The sequence below is a fragment of the Pezoporus occidentalis genome, unplaced genomic scaffold (assembly GCF_034315485.1).
Source record: "Pezoporus occidentalis ecotype Australia unplaced genomic scaffold, CSIRO_AGI_Poc_V1 ctg49, whole genome shotgun sequence".
In the NCBI taxonomy this organism is placed as follows: domain Eukaryota; kingdom Metazoa; phylum Chordata; class Aves; order Psittaciformes; family Psittacidae; genus Pezoporus; species Pezoporus occidentalis.
Genome location: NW_026915824.1, coordinates 899072 through 922712, shown reverse-complemented (window position 1 = coordinate 922712; position 23641 = coordinate 899072). Strand labels below are relative to the sequence as shown.

The 23641-nt window shown below is 40.4% G+C and overlaps 1 protein-coding gene across 7 annotated transcripts in view; it reads left to right on the top strand.

The window, feature by feature from the left end:
* The window catches only part of EGF (epidermal growth factor), a 63499-nt gene extending 40594 nt beyond the window's left edge, over positions 1-22905 (top strand). Inside the window, exons 17-25 of one of the 7 annotated variants that reach the window (XM_062636635.1) lie at positions 203-352; positions 1144-1260; positions 2069-2194; positions 4559-4663; positions 6612-6762; positions 10338-10502; positions 15373-15475; positions 18495-18597; positions 20067-22905. In XM_062636635.1, the coding sequence (XP_062492619.1) occupies positions 203-352; positions 1144-1260; positions 2069-2194; positions 4559-4663; positions 6612-6762; positions 10338-10502; positions 15373-15475; positions 18495-18597; positions 20067-20290 (1244 nt within the window). In that variant the 3' untranslated portion in view covers positions 20291-22905. Of the gene's footprint in view, positions 1-202; positions 353-1143; positions 1261-2068; positions 2195-4558; positions 4664-6611; positions 6763-10337; positions 10503-15355; positions 15563-18494; positions 18598-20066 lie in introns of those variants that run through there. The other 6 variants (XM_062636631.1, XR_009968093.1, XR_009968091.1 and 3 more) reach the window with 6 other exon arrangements.
* The last annotated feature ends 736 nt before the right edge of the window (positions 22906-23641 follow it).

The window sequence follows — 23641 nt, the reverse complement described above, 5'->3', positions numbered from 1 at the left end:
TTTGTCTTTTGTATTTGAGAAATGCCACCAGTGAGTGGTTTTAGGAATAATTTGAGGCCAGAAACAGGCTAGTCTGGGATGATACTTGTGTTTATTTTAAAAGAAAATAACCGTGATTATTGCAAAATTGACAAGTGATAGAAAAACAGAAAGCTCTTTCAACAGATTTAAATGGTCTGTCACTTTTTTCTTGTCTTTTTAGGACATGTCTCTGCACACAAGGAGGTAATGCCAATGGCAACACCAGAGACCTTGCTCCAGAGAACACTAACCAGTGGGATACTCAAGGATACAGACAGTGGGGAAAGGCAGAACACTGGAGTTTTCTTGATGGCTGAAATCATGGTATCAGGTAGAGTCTGATGATTGTCTTCCTTCTATTTACTGTGAGGCTCTGAACAGGTTTATAGAACAGAAAAAAAATCATAGCCCTTAAAGGAAGAAAAGCTGAGTGTCAAGAATGGGGGCATTCATGCTCTTAACCCTCCTACAAGAAGGTGGGTCTATGCAGTTATGCCAGGTAGGATGGCTTTATGGTTTGTTTCTTTCTATGATCCTTCACTATGTCAACAGAACTTGATAATATTATCCAGGTCTAGAGAACAAATATTTCTAATTTGGGATACTTGTGAAGGTCTTTCCCTTAGATTTTATGAATATATTAAGTTACTCTGAATAAAATAGCAGCAAAATCACTGAATTCTACATATGTTTGATGACACTAGACCATTGAATTATACAGTAGGTTTTGTTTACAGTATTCAGAAATCTTGATACTAAATGATACTTTAGCTCCATCTAGACAAAAACAACCCTAATGATTGCATTGACTTGTCATCATTAACCTTAGAAAGCCAAGTTTCAAACTCGTATGTTCTGGTTTTCTTCTTAATTTTTTTGTTGGTTGGTTTGGTTTTTGTTTGTTGCTTTTGGTGTTTGTTTTTGTTTTGGGTTTTTTTTTGGTGGTTGGGTTTTTTTTTGTGTTTTGTTTTTTTTTGGCTTTGGTTTTGGTTTGGTTTGTTTTTTTTTGGGGGGGAAGAGGTTGGTTTGGTTTGATTTCTTTTTTTATAATCTATATATACATCCTTTGATCTGTCCACATGCATCTACTGGTGATTTTTTTTTTCTTTGTTTGTGCAATAGATCAAGATGATTGCTCAGCACTAGAATGTTATGTCAATGCAGAGTGTGTTTTGCTGGAAGATGGTGCTATGTGCCAGTGTTTGAAAGGATTTACCAGGAAGGGGAAATCATGCTATGGTAACAAAATACATTAATACAACCTCCTGAAAAATTGTTGATTGCGAGAGAGGAAGAAAATTATCTTTTCTCACATTGGCAGCTCTGCTGCATGAGCTGTCAGAGAAAGGTCAAGGGTACTGCTTGTTTTGAAAGGCATGATGAGCAGAAAGCATGTGAGAGGGAATGATTAATTATCCCATGTTTTATTTTCACCTGAGACATGGGTGTTAATCCTATTAACAAGTAATAACATGGATAATGAGAATAAAAGCATAATGTATTTATTTGTAAAAAATACCTAATAATAAAAAGCTCAGTCTATAGTCATGATAGTTGACGTATAATTTATAAGTATGTAGTAAGGAATCTCTTAAAATTAGTATTCCTGATGTAATGTTTATGTGAAAGGCTGCTCTTGCTCCTTTCTAGCCCTAGAAAAAGACTAATAATCAGACAACACATTGCTGAGAGTGGTCTCTAAGTTTTTGGACTTGCATACTGTGTAAATGGAAGCACTTTGTTCTCTCACAAAGGCCAGCCCAGGAAGGCATTAGAAACAGAACAATTTACCATTTAGTGTCTAAACATGGAGACTCAAAGGAGTCGATGTTGCTATGGAAAGGAGAAAAGACTGTCTTAGACTCTTCAGAACATCCCCATCAAATTTTATACCAAGAAAAACCCTTCTCTTCCCGTTTGTTTCAGATGCATAAATGACAAGTGCCAGCATAGTCTGAGGGAGATTCATGATGTAGACTTTTCTTTTTATCGATTTACCTTATGGTTTCCTGGCCCATGTGTCCCTCCTCCCTGTTTTGTCTCACAGATATTGATGAGTGTGCCATAAATATGGACCGCTGCAATAGAAATATTTCAGTCTGTATCAATACGGAAGGGGGCTATGTTTGTAAATGCCTGGAAGGCTACACTGGAGATGGAGTCCATTGCTACGGTATGGGCATGTGTGAGAACTGTGCTGTGTCTGAAAGGCTGGGGCAGGATGAATGAGGAAATAGCGTGTCTTATGATTTGTGCTAGCCTTCCATCAAGCTGTGAAGCTGTCATACAAGCTGTTCTGCTTCTGTCTGAAAAATCTGGTAGGGGCATGGATCCTAACAGTGGCTCCCCTAGACATTTATCATTTCTTATTTTCTGATTCTTTCCTTCTTGTCTCAACTGTGGCAATCTCAGCAACTGATCAATATGCAAAGCCTGTAGTTGTCAGTGGATACCTCCTTTCAGTGTTTGCACTTTTTTCAGTAGCTATAGCAGGAGAGAGGAAGAATGAAGGGGAGGAAAGAAGTGGAGGTGAAGCAGTAGAGCTTTATTGGAAATCGTTGCCATGAATATAAACGAAAGCAGATATTGAGTGTGTCATAATACTCATCAAATAATTCCAGGTCTCTTTAATAGGCATGAGGTTCAAGGTGTGACACTGACAACTTGAGTACATTTAGAGTCTTGTTAATAATCAGACCCACTGATTTTTTCCATCGAGCTCTAATGCCAGGTCTTTAGTTCATTCACTTCATTTTGTAATATTTTAATCCATTTTAGCTGCAAGTATCAAGGAACAGGAAGCTTTCTCCCCCGTATTTGACAAGCACACAGTTTGTTCAGAGCTTTATGAGAGTCTTTTCTTCTCTTGTTCTTTTCCCTTTTCTTTTTCCTTTATAACCTAATTCAAAGCCCATTAAGTTTGACCCAATTCTTACAGTCTTTAATGGACTTTGGTTCTTTGACACTGATAAGGATGACTGAAAAATTAAGAAAAGTATCATTATATGGGCAAGGTGAAAAGTATCAGAGGCAGGAGGTTCAAGAATGCATTCTGCCTACAGTGGTCAGAAATCCAGAGCTCATATCTTTGAGGATGTTTGGAAGTGCAGACAGAAGTGACAAGCTTCTCTTGCTGTCTCAGTGTCACCTGCAAGGCATATCCCTAGGCAGCCCTGGGCTCTCACTGCCTGTCCTATATTTGCTCAGTTAGAATGATTGTGGTACCGATCACTATTATTGAAAAACAGTTCATTATCTTGCTGAAGTCCTTAAGTCCAGAATATGGTAAGATAGTTTTCACAGCATTTTATAAACAATGCAATGTTGTTGTGATGTAAACAGAATTGAAACTAATTCTGTTTTTTTCAAGCTTGATGACTTGACATGTAGTATAAAAAACAGAAACTGGTGATTTTGTACTTCAATTTTAGACACCTGCATTGCATACACAGTGTCCAGAGATGTGTCAGAACACCCAAAGATGGTATAAGATAAGTTCATGTTGTGTTGTTGAAACCACATGCTCCAACAGTTTTGTTCCCGTATTTTTTTTCGTTTAAAAGTGCTCTGAATTTACTACAGTGTTCTGGACTACAGCTTGTTTAATTTTATGGTAGAAAAGTGGTTTATGCAATAATTTCACACAGATTGGGAGGATAGATTTGTGATTTTGTTAACCCAAAGTAAATCTGGCAAATGTATTCTGCTGACAGTTCATAAAGTGAACCAGAGGCTCCCAGTCTCTGGTATGTGAACCTTTTGAAAGCCTACACCTTTGAGGAGGGTGCTTAGGCACTCAGCACCATGCATGTGCCAGCCTGGGGGATGAGTACCAGCCTGGCCAGAGCTGCCACTGTGGGCTGTGCTAGAGAAGGTGTGGAGGCAGGGTGAGAGTGTGCAACAGGCTGTGGGTGAGGAGTATGTATCAGTTTAACACAAGCTCTAAGCGTGGAAACTCTTGTTGTACTTGGGAAGCCTCTTCACAGTAATTCAGAGACCAACTTCATTTAAGTGTTTACACAAACTGGATAAAACTGTAGGTTTCTAGACCCTTTCCTTCATCTGAATTTTTTGCTTAGGCTGGACCAGGTGGGTGGTACAAGGGTGGGCAACTCTTCACTCCCAAACCTTTCTGCCATCTTACTGCAAGAATGTCAACTGACGGTACTCTATACTCATCTGGGGTGAAAGCTATGACTAGCAATGCCAGGAGAATATATCTAGTACAAATTAAGTCTTCTCCTCAACTCTACTGCATTTGTTCTATGGGGAAGCCTTTCCTTCCTTCTCCCTGTGGAGAGCTTCTGCAGCAGCATAGCATGTTCCAAGAGGCTAGGGAGGCTGTGATTACTTGGCATAGGAAATATACTGATTGCTTTTCTGTTACATTTACATTTGCATAAGGAAGGTCTTTAGTGTTTTTCTACAATGCCAGGAGTTCTCCAATGCCAGGAGTTCTTCAATGCTGCAACTGCTGCCCTTTAACTGATGCTCTGAGGCATTTCGTTCTTCTAACTGCAGACTGTTTGGGTGACAGATATTGATGAGTGCAAGACGGGGTCCCACACCTGCGGAGAGAATGCAACCTGCACAAATACAGAAGGAAACTTCACTTGCTCATGTGTTGATGATGGCAGTTGCAGTGAGTACATGGAGTGAACAATTAAAATTAAATGGCCCTTAAGTAAGAGTTGTGATGAATTCTTATATCTGGAAATTAAGGAAACCCTATATAGTGACAATGGGCAGCTTGTGGATCCATTTAGCATTACTTTAGGAGGCTGTTTTGGGGTGGGCTAAGGAGACCAGATTCAAGTTTAGTTTGGAAATATCTACATTAAGGTTCAATGCTAATTTTTACTGTCAAATATAATGACACATCTACCTAACAGCCTTTACAATCAACAGAAGCAAGTGTTTCCTAGAGGTAACATTTTTGGAGGTGATTTCAGTCTGTCATTTTTCAAGCTTTCTGTGCCTTCTTCCCCTTTGCAGAAGCCCAGTACAAGAACCACACATAATTTAAGTCCCATTTAATCTTCAGAATAAGTCTTTCAGATCAAGTGTCTAAATTTTCAAAAGGGCTCTGAAACTCTTTAGAAAATCTGGTTGCCATTTTAATGATGGGAGATACTAGTTTTATGATAGGAGATAATCACTATTGCCCATCTGACCCTCCTTTCAGGGCTTCAGTGTGATGGCAGCATTCCCTGAAAGCATGGAGCTGAGTGGCTTATCATCTTACTCTCTGTCAGCCCACTTCATCAGGATGAATTTTACTCCAGATCTGGAGTAAAGATCTCCAGACAGCCGGATGATGAAATGACATTGTGATTGTCACAGATCTGGTTTTGCAGAAAACCAGAAGGAAATAATGGCTTTTTAAAGTAGAACACCTGTTAGGATCGCCATCCTCTTTTCAGTTAGTTAAACTTTCAGTAGCTTCAAGTGTCACTCAGGACACTTGAATTGATTTTAAGTGATGATGATTTTAAGTGATGCATGACTTGGAAGTAATGCCTTCTAGGTCCTTCAGCTGTAAGTCTGATTCCATGTCTTTGTGGTTTTTAACCAATAACATTAGTTATTTGCCTAATAAGCTCTTTTAGCAAGTTGAAATTTCCTTTACAGAATGCAGTCACACCTGGGGTTCAGTAAAACCATTCATCCCTTTCCACTCAGGCTTTTTGCCATGGCAGTTCTGCAAATAAAATTTTAAAAACAAATGTCATTGAAGGTCATGTTGCAATAAAACTGGTGCGAGTCATAAAACTGATCCCATAAAATGTATGAGAGTGATAAGGCACATTTCTGCTCAACCATACTGCTAGAAATTCTTTGCTGTGTAGATATTTGATTCTGACCTATAGATTTGATGCAGCATCAAAGAAGGCAAAAAAGCACTTATTTTCTATAAGGGCATGACTGCACTGTAGGTCATTCTGTGCAAGATTTAGAGCTACCTTTAAAACTAGCTAGTCTAGATATCTATATAAATGACACTGAGTGGTTCAAAATTGGGTCACTAGAGTACCCTGCTTCCCCAGTAATGCTGTTATCTGTACCTGAGCTTGAAACTATAAAAAATGTAATCTGCAGTCACACACAGATGTAATCAAGTGGATGGCAGCAGAGTAGAAATAATTTGCATAAGATCAAGTTGCATGTGGAAGCTTCTTAGTCTAAGATCCAAATGTGTGAAATACAGTCACCCTTCACCTGTACATATGACTCTGGTACTTTGTGCATGGTAAAGATTTACCATACCCTAAAGCTGCACCTTAAATATCATTTAAGCCTAACTAACTAGACAGTCAGTGAAGTTTTTCTTCAGAGCTGTACTCACACATCTTAGACAGAATGCAGCCAACCTCTGTAAGTCTTTCATTGCAAATCTAGAATCAAGCATATTTAGTATTTTGATCTGAATTTCTGCATGCTTAAATTCGATAAACAACATAAGCAAAGGAGTAAAACACAAGTAATTGATCAAAATTAGAGATTTTTGCCTACTTTCCTTAAAGTTCTGGAACTCTTTCATAAGATGCTGCCAAAAGTTTGAGATACTCTTGTGAAATCCTGTGTTTCAGAAGCTACTTTCACCCCCACTGATGTCAGCAATGAATATTCTACAGTCCCCGTGCAAGGTGATATTGTAGGATGCCCTCCTTCATACGAGTCATACTGTCTCCATGGTGGAGTGTGCAATTATGTTTCTGATCTACAAGACTATGCTTGCAAGTAAGTACAGAAATTTGTATTGTCTGTGCTGATGAATGATACTGTTAGGGCTCAGTTGAGTGCAGAGAGTGAAGTGTTTGTCTGTAAATTACCTGTTCATCACTCATGGTAGGAATTATCATCAGACTCTGCTCTTTTCTGTTAATGATCAATCCATTCGCACTCATTGCAATATTAATAATAGGATTGGATTTGTCCCCTAAGCACTCAATTCTTTGCTTTGGAAATGTGAGATAAGTTGTGAAATGACTTAGAGCTCATGACTTTGTGAATGAGGTGATTGCTCTCTCTCCTGTGTAATGATGACTTATACCTCCTTGTTGGCCCTGCTGTTCATGTGTTCATCCAGCTGTTCATCCCAGCAGTCACTGGGATGGAAAAGGACCTTTGGGACTCTGTCTTGTCTTCTCTAACTGGGACCAGAGAGGAGAAGTCTGGTGTCAACATTTTCCCTTACAGTTTGAAGAGTCTTGGTTCCTGGCAGAAAAGGTACCACATGATGGTCCTCTTAAGAACAAGGAGAGTAGCAATAAGACCTCAAAAATGAGACCTCCTTCCTCCTGTCAATATTTTTGTGAAGCCTCATTTGTTCTTCCTCAAATGCAGTTACTGGTAAAAGCAAAGAGAATCTCATATCTTCAGAAGTCAGCCTTGGCCTGGTCAGTGTGACAGCAAAGTGTCATGGGGTAATCATTTCTTCAAAACCATTAGTGCTGGTGTTTAATTGTGTAACTTGATTGTATTTGACTCTGTGCTATATCTTTCTTTAAAATCAAGCATAAAAGTAATTACAGTGGGACAAATCCAATGCCTGTCCCCTCCCCTGGGGTCTCACCTGATTAGCGAGGACCTGTGCAGGGGATGAATACTGTTTGATTATAGGAGAATCTCCCTCTGTGTCTCAGAAACTTGAATGGCCCTTGTATAACCCTGGAGTAAGGAGAGCAAACTGTTGCTGATGTGTTTCTCTGCTCCACCGTTCCCCCTGATCTTCCTTGTACTGCAGTGCAGGAACCTCTGTACCAGGCAATTCCTGCAGGCACTGCAAATCCTAGTCTTCCTTATTTTTAAATATAATTGGTCTCCCCTGCCTACAGAACTCTGTACCAGCAGGAATATGAAAAGAATGTTATGATTTTGTGTACATACATGGGAATGAAGTGGGTGCATTTTGCTGTGGATTTCCTAAACTCAGCAAAACCCCTGGGGAAAGTCATTACAGGAGATGGACTCAGGGTCGTCTCTGGTATTTGCTAGAGATTGTTAGTGTCAATTTTAGAGGAACTGAAAACTTTTCGCTCCTCATTGAGTTTCTCCTATTGAAGCTAAAGAGACTAAACGGCAGAACTTTCAAACTGGATCACATCTTTCTTATTTCCTACGTGTTAGTGCATAATAAGAATCTAAATGTATGTATTCCTTAGCCGTGGAAATGCAAGCCGTGTAAAAAACTAAGGAGCAGTCGTGTTTAGCCATCTTGAGAGACGGGATTTGTGTGCGGACCTTGCTGAATTCTCGCAATGCTGAATTCTCACTAGATGGCAGCATTCATTCACGTAGGCTGTAGTATGTTAAATGCCAAAAAGAAGTCATGGAGAAATGTACCCAGCAAAAATCACATACCAAATGTGATTTGTATTTTAATTAATAAAAGCTCATACACTACGAGCTAATCTTCTAATTTTTTTTGGAATTTATTGTGATCTTACATTAAAAAAATTATCATTTTTCTGCCTTCCAACATATATGTATTCTGACTTGTGACAGAATGAGTGTTTGTGCCTGATTTAATAATGAATGCTGATACAGTGTTTCAGAAAATTAGGTAAAAGTTGCTGCAGGTGACATCCTGCTTCTTTTGCTCATTTGATTTACTCTTTCAACTTGAATAAAACTACACTCATAATTGGGAGAAGGATTTGAGCTTATTTTGCAGAGAATCATAAAATTATAGAATAGTTAGGGTTGGAAAGGACCTTAAGATCATCTAGTTCCAACCCCCGTGCCGTGAGCAGGGACACCTCACACTAAACCATGTCACCCAAGGCTTCGTTCAACCTGGCCTTGAACACTGCCAGGGATGGAGCGTTCACAACCTCCCTGGGCAACCCATTCCAGTGCCTCACCACCCTAACAGGAAAGAATTTCCTCCTTATATCCAATCTAAACTTCCCCTGTTGAAGTTTTAACCCGTTACCCCTTGTCCTATCTCTACAGTCCCTAGTGAAGAGTCCCTCCCCAGCACCCTTATAGGCCCCCTTCAGATACTGGAAGGCTGCTATGAGGTCTCCACGCAGCCTTCTCATCTCCAGACTGAACAGCCCCAACTTTCTCAGCCTGTCTTCATATGGGAGGTGCTCCACTCCCCTGATCATCCTTGTGGCCTCCTCTGGACTTGTTCCAACAGTTCCATGTCCTTTTGATGTTGAGGACACCAGAACTGCACACAATACTCCAGGTGAGGTCTCATGAGAACAGAGCAGAGGGGCAGGATCACCTCCTTCGACCTGCTGGTCACGCTCCTTTTGATGCAGCCCAGGATGTGGTTGGCTTTCTGGTCTGCGAGTGCACCCTGAAGCCAGCTCATGTTCATTTTCTCATCAACCAACACCCCAAGTCCTTCTCCACAGGGCTGCTCTGAATCTCTTCTCTGCCCAACCTGTAGCTGTGCCTGGGATTGCTCCAACCCAGGTGTAGGACCTTGCACTTGGCATGGTTAAGCTTCATAAGGTTGGCATCTGCCCACCTCACAAGCGTGTCGAGGTCCCTCTGGATGGCATTCCTTCCCTCCAGCGTATCAGCTGAACCACACAGCTTGGTGTCATCAGCAAACTTGCTGAACCGAGTATACTTTTCATTTTTTATATTTGCTATTTCTTTTTTTATATCTCTCACCTTGGGCAGTAAAACTAGGCTAAGATTATATTTGATATATTTCTCACTTTCTAGTAATTCTGGTTTGAGGGTTTCATGGACTGGTAAGATATTTCCATGTTGGGTTTTAGAATGGTAAAACCAAATAAATAATCAAAAACTTCCTACAGAAGAAGCCTGCTATTAAGACTTAATTATGAAGATATTTCTAATCCCATACAAGGTTGTCTGGGTTTTTTAAAACCACTTTCACTTGTCTTTTATTTAAAATAAGGTTTCAGATTAAAATTTGATTCCCTTAACCAAATCATTCTGAAAGTGCGATTAGGTCCCATACTGGCTATTTCAAAGGAAGGGCAGCCTGCTGCTGGAAGCAGTTAAATGGAAAAATCTTAGGGAAACACTAATCACTAATTATTTTCTTCTATTATTTACCTATTGGAATCTGAAAATTATAATCTCTCTGTATAATTCTATAGGTGATTCAATAACATTGCATTAAAAGAAGTCTTTTAACATTGAATTCTACAGGTTTTGACAGCCATTCTTTTAAAGTGATTTAGTCTTCACTACTACTAAATTCAACCAGGTATTTCTCTAATGGTTGCCGATGCTAAATCAATACACAAAGTGACTGAAGTGATGATCTGTGTTTTTTCATCTGCCACCAGTTACAAAGCATGCTTACTTCCCTTTGGCAGCTGTGTGACAGGTTATGTTGGGGAGCGGTGCCAGTTCAGCGACCTGGAGTGGTGGGAGCAGCAGCATGCCGAGCGGGTGAAGATGCGGAATATCACCATCACCGTGTGCATAACAGGGCTGGTCCTCCTGCTCCTGCTGGGCTTCCTGGCTGCCTACTGCCACAGGTAATGCTTCCAAACACATGCCGTGAATGTGTGCCACAGGGACTGAGGTGCTGCTGACTTTCACAGGGGGCTCGCGGTGAAGAACGTGAGCTCCTCCTCAGCTGGTGGAAATCGCCATATCATCCTACTCTTTTGCTTGTCAATAATTGGATCTATGAATAATGCAGAAAGATCTGGCATATATCTTGCCTACAGTACTCACACTGGTGTTAGTGAGTGACATGTCTGGGGAGAAGAAAAACAGATCTTATTACACAGTATCACAGTATCACAGTATGCTGGAGATTGGAAGGGACCTCAAAAGATCATCTAGTCTAATCCCCCTGCCAGAGCAGGAACACCTAGATAACGTTACACAGGAATGTGTCCAGGCGGGCTTTGAATGTCTCCAGGGAAGGAGACTCCACAACCTCCCTGGGCAGCCTGTTCCAGTGTTCCGTCACCCTCACTGAGAAGAAGTTCCTTCTCAAGTTTAAGTGGAACCTCTTGTGTTCCAGTTGTGTTACCCCTTGTCCTATCATTGTTTGCCACTGAGTAGAGCCTGGCTCCATCCTCGTGACACTCCCCCTTTATATATTTATAGACACTTATAAGGTCACCCCTCAGTCTCCTCTTCTCTAAACTATAAAGACCCAGCTCCCTCAGTCTTTCCTCAGACTCCCTTAATCATCTTGGTTGCCCTGCGCTGGACTCTCTCCAGTCCCTGTCCTTCTTGAACTGAGGGGCCCAGAACTGGACATATTCCAGATGGGGTCTCACCAGGGCAGAGTAGAGGGGAAGGAGGACCTCTCTCGACCTACTAACCACCGCCCTTCTAATGCATCCCAGGATGCCATTGGCCTTCTTAGCCACAAGGGCACAGTGTTGGCTCATGGTCATCCTGTCGTCCACTAGGACCCCCAGGTCCCTCTCCCCTAGGAGAGGGGAGAGGGACCTTCTTAGGTTTGAAGAGAAGGAGTAATTTGTATTGATGAGAGAATTCAGGAGCACGCTGTTTACTTCTTGCTTGATTTCCCTTAAGAGCTCTAGATGTCTGGAATTGTCATGGCAGGGTTTGGCTCTTCTCTGCTAGCTATCCTGCTAGTTTTGTTTTGCTTCCTTTTCAGTGTAGTGTTACACCAGAAATTGTCCTTGCCATAGAGAAAAGCAGCGTACTAACCTTCCAATACCAAGCTTCCACGTGATGCCTCCAGCAATGAACATGAAAGTAGTTTTCCTTGCAGTAGAAAGAATAAAATCAGGGTTGTGAGCCTAAAGCACATCTGTTGTAAAAGTACTCCCTGACATTTTCCATGGCTGTAATGAATTGTGCAGGTTTGGGATTCTTTTCATGGAAAAAAAGAACCCCTGCAGACACTATTTGAGAACCCAGTCTCATGTTAAATTAAATGTCATCCATGTCCCTTAGACTGGAAAGTACTCAGCATTTAATAAGTTAGAGTCTTTTGGCCATGAGCTTGGCAAATAACTGTTCTTAGAAGCTCTCGTTTAAATGCATATTTATATTTTCAAGTAAACAAATAAAAAGCCAGACAGCAGCCAAATCAAGAGTCTCCTACTGAATCATAGAATCATAGAATAGTTAGGGTTGGAAAGGACCTTAAGATCATCTAGTTCCAACCCCCCTGCCATGGGCAGGGACACCTCACACTTAAACCATCTCATCCAAGGCCTTGTCCAACCTGGCCTTGAACACTGCCAGGGATGGAGCATTCACAACCTCCCTGGGCAACCCATTCCAGTGCCTCACCACCCTAACAGTAAAGAATTTCCTCCTTATATCCAATCTAAGCTTCCCCTGTTTAAGTTTTAACCCGTTACCCCTTGTCCTATCACTACAGTCCCTAATGAAGAGTCCCTCCCCAGCATCCCTATAGGCCCCCTTCAGACACTGGAAGGCTGCTATGAGGTCTCCATGCAGCCTTCTCATCTCCAGGCTGAACAGCCCCAACTTCCTCAGCCTGTCTTCATATGGGAGCTGCTCCACTCCCCTGATCATCCTCGTGGCCTCCTCTGGACTTGTTCCAACAGTTCCATGTCCTTTTGATGTTGGGGGCACCAGAACTGCACACAATACTCCAGGTGAGGTCTCACAAGAGCAGAGTAGAGGGGCAGGACCACCTCCTTCGACCTGCTGGTCACGCTCCTTTTGATGCAGCCCAGGATGTGGTTGGCTTTCTGGTCTGCGAGTGCACACTGAAGCCGGTTCATGTTCATTTTCTCATCAACCAACACCCCAAGTCTTTCTCCGCAGGGCTGCTCTGAATCTCTTCTCTGCCTGCCCTTCATGTGCAGGGGTTTTGTTTGTTGTTTAAGCTAATTGTAAAATTAGACTGTCCTAGGCACAAAAAGTTAAATTACAAAAGAAGTTAAATATAGAAGCCAATATTTTTCCGTTCTTATTTAGTGGTTCCTAGGATATTTAGTCTATAAAGTAAAGAAGCTGCCAAGTTTGTTATTTTCTATTAACTGCTGGTATGGGTCTGGAATTAAAGCTAAGTTCAAACTGGTTTGTTCTCACGACCTGGGATTCAGAAGCTAATCAATGCAATGATACATATAGAATAGAAAAATCATGAGATTATTTTATTTCCCGTATATATCATATAAACATATGTCATGAAAAATAGTCAGAATGTGGCTGGATTTATGGTGTGAAGATATTCTTTCTCTTCTGTTGCTCTCTCTTTTGTCATTTCTCTCTGATTTACCTTTCTTTCTTGCCAAATGCTTTTGATCAATATAACTATTTATCTCAACAACAAGTTTTCAATTACATGCTTGACTGAGTTTGTACTGCAGCTGTTACTAGCATAACTAGATTAAAATGAAAACACTGACCAAAAATCCCTATTTAACTGGGGTCTAAAAACCAGCATTTGATTTGAAATTGCTATGCAGCTTTTTCACGTAATCTACTGTATTTTGAAAAGTACTTGTTAAGTCTGTAATAGTCCTGCTCCTCCCCCTGTAAAATAGATGCCTATCTATCTCATTTTAATTGGAGGAAATGAAGTTGGAGATCTACACCTGCCAGTTAGAAAAATGTGTGAACTGGAGGCCAAGAATAAAAGTATTGGGTTGGTTTCTCAATGACTGAAGCCTGCTGAAGATCATTGTGTTAATCTCAATGTTAGGTTAATGTAGTCTGACAAGTATGTAGTATGTCATTTCCTGTCTTTGGGATTCAAGAAAACAGGTCTTTTCCAACAACAGCAAAAAAACCCCAACAACACTGAATCACAGATTTAAACAATCTCTTCATCCCAATTGGCCTCAACCACGAAGAAAAGGGTCGGATTGGGAATGAGAAATTCTTGGCCTCTTCTCCATGCTTGGTCAACTAAATTTCACTGCGTCGTCTGCTTGTGCTCAGTTGCACATGAAGACTCCCATGCCCGTCAAGTCCATCTGGCATCTGTTACTCTGCATGCTATATAGTAAGATGTAGAATTAGTGATCCTCTTGAGCAGGGCATCCAGCTGGACACTGTGCCTGTATGTGAGATCTGTGCAATGGATTTTAGGACTCTTAAGTAACAGGCTTGAGTTTCATTAACACTATGAGCTGCAATGCAGAATGGGCACATCCGAGTGACAAAACATGAACAGCAGCCTTGCCATTGTGTCAGGAAAATTCAAAATGGACTAATTTCCCAGCCGTCTGTTCTGTGGGTATATCCTCAGATCTGGCACCTGTTTGTATTTATATGAGCAGTCCCAGTCTTATCCTTTACTGGAGGCAATAGGAAGATGTGGAGAATCTAGTGAGAAAATCCATGATGGAGATGGATAGATCTTTCTCATTTATAGCAAAAAGCAAATTTTCTTTACATTGTATTGTCATGGCGGGAACAACATACAGTAATTGCAACACACGTATTTTCCCAGTCAGTATGTGAATGTGATGCAAAAATAAAAAGAAAATTCCTATTTTCTTAGATACATGTCTATTAAATTTAATTTCAAATAGATCAAATGAAGGAATTTTACAGCTTGAGATTTCTGGAATTTGAAGAGTGTAACATTAATTTTATTAGTTGATGTCTAGGAGAAGAAAAAAACATGTATGTAAAGTCAATATAAATGCACTTACTTGAGGCTCAACCAGTGTAAATGAGTTCTTTTTCTTAGGACCGTGTTTTCTAATTTAGGGGCTGTATGGGCTTTTAATAGTGCCTTACAAGCAATTGCTGTTTAACTGCAAAACCACCATTTTTCAAATGTATGGAACTAGCTACTTAGGGCTGATTATCTGTTTCCTTTTCCAATTCCACATTGTCCTCTTGGCTTTTTTTCCCCTTGAGTTAATTCTGTTGGTCATACTTTTTCCTGGAAATGTCTAAATTCCAAGTTTTTGTGGCTTTCAGTTTGTTTATTATATAGAAATTTCTGATATTTTTTTTTCATAACTGTTGCAGATGAATGGCAGAAATGACTTTCATAATTGTAGCTATCAATGGTGTACAAAAATAAAGTCAGATTTTTATTTCTGGGCTTCACTCACAATGTTCGTTGGGTGGGCTGAAACCTAAATCTTTATAAGAGGGATATATTAAAAATAGCATAATATAAGAAAAAAGAAGGGGATAGTTAAAATTATGAGGCCTAATTTTTTTTTCTAATAAATGACCCTTTACAGATGGCACATTACAGCAAACATTTGTTCACTTCTTACTGATTTCTGTTTCTGACAAGCTGCTTGTTTTAAACACTGTGCAGTAATTGACAGTAATACACCCTTCCAAACCAATGAAAGAAAACGAATTATATGCCCCTTCTGTAAATACCCATAGCATAATGTGTGAAAGGAAGCAGCATCTGTTCCTCCCAAAGCAAAATAATTTGTTTCAGCTTTTGTTCTGTTGCAGAAGTCAAAACTTGTATAGGAAGAATCTCTATGCAGAAGCGATAAGAGAAGCCAGCAGCCGTGCTGACAATGAGAACGTGACACCTACTAGCAACAAGTCTCGGGTAACTATATTAATGTGGGGTGGTGAGGGAAGCAGGAAGGATCAAAGAGTGTTAGGGATCCACTTGAGATTATCCATCAAATAATTCACATCTTAAATATATTAAATAACTGCTAGAGTCATCAAGTGCTTTGCTGTGAACCCTAGTTCATCTTACCTCATTGTTATCCCTCAAAGTTCACAGCTGCCTGGATGTATTGCAACCATTATCCAGTGTTATTGTTAGCTTTGAAAACAACAGTTGGGGAACTGTGTTCTAAATTAAGGGAATGGCAATGTGATGACATGGCATATCACAGAGTTATTTTCACAGGAAAGCATGCCCTCTGTAAAAAAGGCTTCTTGGAAGTCAAGTATGTGCTCCACGAGATGTTGAACTTTATTTTGGGGGCTGATGAAATTAGATGTTTTTGTATTAGAGGCTACTACCTTGTAAAGAGAAACAACCAGAATGTTATTGGGCAATTTGGAAGGGAATATAAAATACTAATTTTGCACTGGTGTAGATAGAAATGCCATCATGATCTGTTTGTACTGGCTTGTTTCTGTCGTCGTTTTTGAAGTTGCATCAGAGAATTTGGCCCCATCAGATCTGATCTAAGGACCTGATTCTCACTGGTATTAAAATGAAATTACACTACTGGGTGGACTGCAATTGAAATGTGCAAAAGTGATGTACCTGGCATCTGTGCCATGTCTGAGACTCCTTTCTCAGAAAGGCATGACTTACCCTGAGAGCTTGTCTGCACACACATATCATTCAGCTCTGAATAAGCTGCTATAATGCAGGTATCACCATACTTATTCAGGTAGCATCACATTAGCTAAGCACCATGGACTCTTCAACGCCCATGGTTTAGGTTGCCTGGCAGGATTTGTTAACAAACTATCAAACACATATTAAGAGTGCTGAATTTACTTGACCCTGGTTAGGATATATTGCTCCTTAGCTGGTCAACAGCATGCTCTTGTGGACCTTTTACTACCAACAGAGCTCCTCCAAGTATTAGTCAGCAAATGTGCTGAATTGTGGCAATGCCATCATTTTTTCACAGCAGAGACAAAAAGCACAGTTTACAAAATGTCTGAGACTAGGAAAATCAGAAACATTTGTTGGGAATGAGAACAGCTTGTTGCCTAGGAGCGCTGCTCTAGGAGGCCTGCAGAACATCAGCTCTGTCCCACCTGCTGTTGTCCTCCCAGTTAATAATAGTGGTCAATGACATTTTTGCTGAACATAGGAGTAATTAAGCAGCTAAGCAATGGACTGAATCAACAAAAATCCAACTTATTCATCTCTTACACACTTGTGTTAAATTTCACCATGAATTCTTGCACTGGGAGACATTAAATACATTAATGATGTAATTTATTGGAAATAGCTTGTTGCAGGATGGCAGAAGAAACCACCAACCCTTTGCTAATTACTGCTGCTTACACAGTAATGGATTCCTGGGGTTTCATGAATGTGATTTTCTTTGTGCTGATGTAGCCATTGAGTGTTAAGTTCACTGGGACTTCACACATGCATGCGCTAAGGATAGAAACTGTTGAGTTGCCAAAAAGCAGCAGGAAGTTGTCCATTTCTACTGTTCATTTCAAATGCATTACTGGGGGGCTTTATGTATAAAAAGGAGATTATACTACATCAGGGATAGAAAACTCTATAGCTCCTCAACTTTTAAGGCACTGAAATAGGTTTTTGGGTGCTGTTGATTTACCCAGCATCAATAATGCTAATGAAGGACTTTGTACGGGGACTGGATGGTGTGTGACTTTAAAAAGCTCATGCAACTCACTCATTCTGTAGCCCACAGTGCTACTGCTCATTTGTGAGGCTGGGCTGAGGGAGTGCAAAGACTTCCTTGTTCTTGCCCATCTAGGCTCATGTAGTGGGTAACGAGCTTTTATGCTATTACACATATCAAATGCTAGGTATTGCGACACTGAAACTATACCTATAAATTGTCCAAGTGTCATTCACTTTTTCCTTTACTTCTTTCAGGTGAGACTACGTTTAGCTAAGGGTATCCCTGGGTATTTTTTCACATTCATATTAGAGTTCCATAAGCCAGGCTAGGTTTGTCTTACAGAGATGTAATTCTTGGTAAACTTCTGCACTTGTTTGAATTTTATTGCTGTTCTGAGCCGTTTCACCCAGCAAGTGTTCTGATTTGCACAGGCAAAGATATTTTGCAGAATTGTGTGTAGCTGAATCTCCTCCCAGGGTCTGTCACATGTGGGTTAGCAGCTGTAAGACTACAGATTTTATGTAAATGAACTGAAGCCTAAGTAGTCACACCTGCTGCCTCTGTGATCTATCCACATAAATCCACCAATTACCCACCTGGACCTCTGAATCTGTCAGTCCTTCTGCTGGAACATCTTATTTACAGATGCTTTCTGTTCTTCCCTGTCTCTGCTCTTTCAACATCGCCTTTTCCCCTCTATACTATTTCAGCACAGTGCCTCACATTTCTTTCCTCTGCCTCTGAGTTTTTTCTGTCTTCCTCCTGGTCTCTTCAGCCTGATCCCCCAGAGGGTCCCATCTTCTGCTTCTGAGACATCGCTTCCACTGTCACCATTGGGTGATGGCATCGCACCCCCTAGGTGGTGCCGAGCACCAGAAAGCGTTTTCTTCCCTGTGCCTGACAGGGTTTCTTGCTGTCTGATTGCAGGTCTCTAACACATTAAAAGCAGTCCTCAGTACTATGGAGAGGGCTGGTTTTCATGAACTTTTGCTCTTGCTTCTGGAAAGGTTGATTTGCAAGGCAAGAAAGTGGGTTGTTCTCTTCACTAGACTGTGACTGTGTACTTCCCAAAGAAAGACTGGGTCTGTCATCAACTCAAATGTTTAATTATCTGCAGGGGAAAGGTCATTCCAGAAGCCAGGGTGACCTTTTTCCCCCTGCTGTGGTTAGAGTGTGTGGACCTTCTAGTTTGCCTCTTGGGTTTCAGAAAACCAGTTCATTTTATATTATTTAGGCTCTGTATTTTGTGCATATTGTATGCATTTGCAGTTTGCGGTTGTTAAGGAGTGTAACAGTTCTCTGGAGACTAAAGCGGTTGATCTAATTGAGTGTGAGACAGCAGATCCTCATCCTGCCTGTCCTTCAGAATATGGTGAGTAGGATTTCCTTCCTTATTAGATCTCTCTTCAACTTTGTACCAGCAGGAGCAGTGGCTGATAGAGGAGACAGCAAAATCAAAACTATATTTCTGGCCTGTTTAAAGCTGCTGTGCACAGCAGAAACCATGTTTATATTGCTGTGAAGAGGCCATTCAATCCTTCATTTTGCAGATTATTCATGAGAAATTACAACAGTGCTTTCAACACTCATAAGATGCCAAATGCTTCTAGGGATAGTAATAATATCATATTTTTGCACTTATACAGAACTTCACAGGTTTGCTTCATAGCAAGTTGTGCTCATCATACTGACGTACATCTGTGGAATGACATACTTTGATAGTCCTTAGTCATTCAGGCAGGATTACTGAGATGGTGTGAAGAATACAGGTCTGCCCAGAAACCTTTTGCCCTGCAGCAGCAACTACATTTTTGCTTTTTGTGTTAAACGAGATGTTTGTCTGCTTAGGCATTGTTTGGTGTTTAAACAAGGGTGAGATGAATAACAGAGATGTGTCACCCATCCCTGGTGCAAAGGCACACAACAGACTTCCATGGTCCACAGGTTACCTGCTGGACCACCCTGCGTTTTAGGAAATGCTGCCTTATAGATGGCAACTGAATCTCGTAATTGCTCAGATCATGAGAACGAATGAAGACTGATATCCTTAAACATGTGTCTTATTTATCACATATACTTCCCAGCTACAGAAGTCAGGAACTAGAGAACCTGGTTTGTATCAGTCACTTAAAAACATGCAAAGGTAAAAGTTCGAGGATACTCAAATGGACAGGCATCTTGCAAGATATTTAAAATTGCTCATCCTTAGAAGTCACTTTATTCATCAGTAGAAAATATGCCTCACATTTACTTGGTTGGACTAATATTGTGAACGTGTAGAACTGTATTGTCCAGTGAAGGAAGCCTGATGTTTCCCATTAGGAAGCTCTGTTTTCATTTATAGTTTTATCAGATGCAGCTATTGGAACAGGAATTTCTCATGAGAGGTGTCCAATTTTTTCCTAACTGAAAATTAGAAAAGTGTTTCAATCATGTTAGACTCAAGACTAATAAAGAATCTGATGCCTTTTCTAACATGTTAAAGAAAGTTCTTATACCATACCAGTGAATAATTCTAAGATCTTCAGACTTTGGAGCAGTGGCTTTAATTTTGCCAGGCAGGTAAGTCCTCTTGTGACAGGCATGCTTTTTCCTGTTCTTAGGTATTAAAACATTTAAACATGAAATTTGTGCAGGGCATTTCTGAAAATCTTGTGCAAGATCTTGACTTTGCCTGTTTTTTTGTTCTTTTGACATGAATTGGTTTTGTAATTATCGGAATCCTATCCTGTGTTTCCTTTCATAGATTTCCTCTTTCAAAGCTTTTATTAGCTTTTTTTTAGCTTAGTTGTTGTGGAGCTTCTCAAATGGCTTTCAGTAATACATATGCATTTTCTCCAGTGGAAGAACAGCCTATAACATATAACAAAGCAGCGGAGACTTTGGCAGAAGAGGAGAAAGAACAAGGTTGTCACCAAGAGGTTCCTGTTGGTGAGAAATCATATCAACCCATGGGAGCAGAAAAGGACCCTCCTCAGGCTCCCTGGAGCATCCACCCGAAGCCGCTGCTGGAAAGGGACCACCGTGAGCTTGCTGCAGCAAGCCTACTGATGCAGCCAGACTAGAAGCAGCCTGGGTCTGAGCAGGAAAAGGAGGAAAGATGAAGCCAATAGAGAATGGAAACTCATTCAACACTGAAGCAGCCCCTTTTTTGTTCAAAACTGCTTTAGGAAAAAAGCAAACAACAGCCCACAAATCAAAACAGAACAGAGGAGTCCTTACCACTCCTTCCCTGTCATCTCTGCTTGGAAGAATTACTGTGAGCAATGTATTAACAATGGTTAGTCTATTAACTATCACTTTAAGGGTCACTGCTGCTAACTTCATTAGCTGCCTGCTACAAGGACACTGAGGGGAAAACTGACAAGTGGGCAATTTTTCGAAGTATTTTCTAGTGGCGTTGGTTGCAAACAGTGGTCTCTGCAGGTATGCAGACTCCAGAAATTGCCTAGATAATGGTCCACAAGGACAACTGCAGAGAAACTGGAATGGAAGATTGTGCAGTAAAATGAGTTAAGAATCTTTATTACAGTATTGTTCATGGACACTATAAGCCTCTTCCAGTTCTGCCTTCAGGCCAGAGTAACTTCTTGGACTTCACCAGAGATATTCTTGGATCTTCTTCTCTAAGTGAGCACCAAATGCAATCTTGCATTTCTCAGGTTTGGTGGGCTGGAGGATTGTTTGTGAGCATATGGTGTTAACTATGCTCATGTCTATGAAGTGAGAGGTAATATTTGAGGGGAAAGGTGTTTCTTCCATTCAGTTTTCCAGCCTACACTGGTTCTTCAGAGCATTTCAGGATTGTTTCTGGACTGAGGCTGTGGGTCTGAGTCTGCTTTCAGCCCCGCAAGGAGGCATGTGCTGGAACTGTCCTCACAGAAGTCTGTCTGGCAGCCAAACCTGGTACATTATATAATAGGACTTAGTGTGGGGAAAGACATCCAGCCAGTTGCTGGTCTGACAGAACAGGAAGAGTGGGGCAAACAGAAAAACACCTCAGTTTGGACTGACTTCCATCTAGCTGTTTTGTGCTGCCGGATAAAATCTATGGGAATAATTGTGAAACAGCACCAATTTTTCTTGTAACTGGCTTTCTAACAGCTACAGTTCCCTTCCAGTTAGTTAGTAAGAACTAACTTATAAAGCTCTGTTACATACAGTTTGTAGTTTAACTGTTTATTGTATCAAGTGATTTTTACAACCGGTCATGACTTTCTAAGACTATTTTCAGAATATATTGGAAGATATCTGGAAATCAGTTAGATTACTAACAATGTTTTCATTGTAGGGGGTCTCTCAGTCCTCTGCCTTTGAAGCCTACTACTGTAACTATTAGACACTTTCTTTAAATGTCACTACAGTGCTCACTACTACTGTTCCTTGTAAGTCGTTAGCTGGAGAGTAGTGGCAAATGTTACTAATTTGTTTGTTTAACACACAATTTTTTGTTGTTTTTTTTCATACTCTTGCCAGGAAGTTATGGGATGTATGGGATGCTGTCATTTGGTTACCAGCTCTGTAGGTCATGATGGGAAAGAGTACTGAAAGGTCTTACCTCTTGTCCAAAAGAGTTACACACCTGAATAACTTTGTGGAGTCAGTACTGATTTGTTTTAGTGTAAACAGCAAGAATATTGAGCCCAAGGTGTCCAAATTACAAAAACTATAATGCTATGTTGTATGAAGTTGTCACTTATTTATCTTCTAAAGTGATTTTTGCCGGCGGTTCTGAATTGTTGAGTCTGATTTCTAATCAGCTGAGTTCTGAATTCAGAATAAACTTGTAAACTTGGCATTGCCAGAGCTTAATTGGAACTAGTAGCAATGAAGATTTATTTCCCTGTTCATTAAAGAGGGGTTGGACTAGATGACCTTTTAAGGTCCCTTCCAACCCAAACTATTCTATGATTCTATCATAAGATGCATTCTTTTGTGTGAATGGCAACAAGGGAATTTCCGTGAAAAAAGAAGTGGTTGAGGAGAGTTGGCACACTAAAGTGTGTTCAGGAGAGGGCAGAACCATTGGTATTTGGTAGATTTGATTTTAAGTTCAGTATAATAATATTAATTTCATTAACATTTTTGAAAGTTTCTAGTGTGGATTCCTTGGTCTTTCACAGTTCATCGCTGGTCTTCTGTGTTTTGATGGGAAGAGAGTCCAGCTATAAAGACCCTGATTCAGTAAAGAATTTTATTCCCATGAGAGCTAGTAACATTGCTTTCATCCCTGCACTTTGATTACCTGTGGTGAAATATAATGTTTTGCTTAAAATCAAAGTACTGTGTTGAACAACAGTCAAACATTTAATTGGAAGTTTCCCTGATCAAAAGAAATAACGATTTGTAACTTTAAATATGGTTTAAACAAAGGTGTTTCAGACTCTACAAATTAATTTCATATTCTACCTGGTGATTTGTTTACTTTTCTTTCTTTCTGTCTAAGGGTCTAATTTTAATTTTGATAGTGTTCTTTACAGAATAAGATAGAAAAAATCAAGGTGATATGTTTTTGGAATTACAGTGTTTTGAGTTTTAAATATTTCCTAAACTCAGCTCTAAACTGAAAATAGTCTGTAGTGTAAAACCTTGAAATGATATTTCAACACAAATATAATATATTTGGTTTATTTGTATGTTTATAAAGGTATTGATTTATAAAATAAAATAGAAAAAAATATCCCTGGTGTCCCTCTTGTTTTAAAAGAAAAGAATGCAAAATTCTAGTTTCAGTTAACCTATGTCATGTTTGTTGATAGCTCCATTGGTTTCATAATGCCACAGTGTGTAATGTGTTGGTGCAGCACATGAAGGTATCATGGGTTCTTCATTCACTGCTCAGAGAATCTATACTAATGAGGATTATCTTCTGCAGCTCACAGGTAGATCCCAGCTTGAATACAGTAAGTTTTTGTTATTTTAGTTAAGCATTCCCATAAACAGTAGACCTCACATACTCCTTTTTATGCACATTTAAATGTCTCTTACAAATGTTACTTATTTGTCCAGAAACACTATCCATGACTTCACAATGTTTTCAAACTTGTCTTCAAGATGCGTCATGGGTTCAGCAGTAGCAGTCATTTTTCTCCTTCTTGGTAGCTGGTGCAGTGCAGTGTTTTGACTTTCAGCTCGGGAACAGAGCTGATAACAATGATGTTTTGGTTTGGCCAAGCACTTTGTGAGCCTCATGCTCTGCCAGGGAGGAGGGGAAGCCAGGAGGAAGCAGAGACAGGACACCTGACCCAAACTGACCGAAGAGGTATTCCATACCACAGCACGTCATGCCCAGGATGTAACTGGGAGTGAGCTGGAAGGGCTGGGGGACTGTGGGGTTGGAGGAGGTATGGGTCAGAGCTTGGTTGGGCTTGGGGGTGAGTTATCAGCCGGCTGGTGGTGAGGTGTTGTATTCTCTT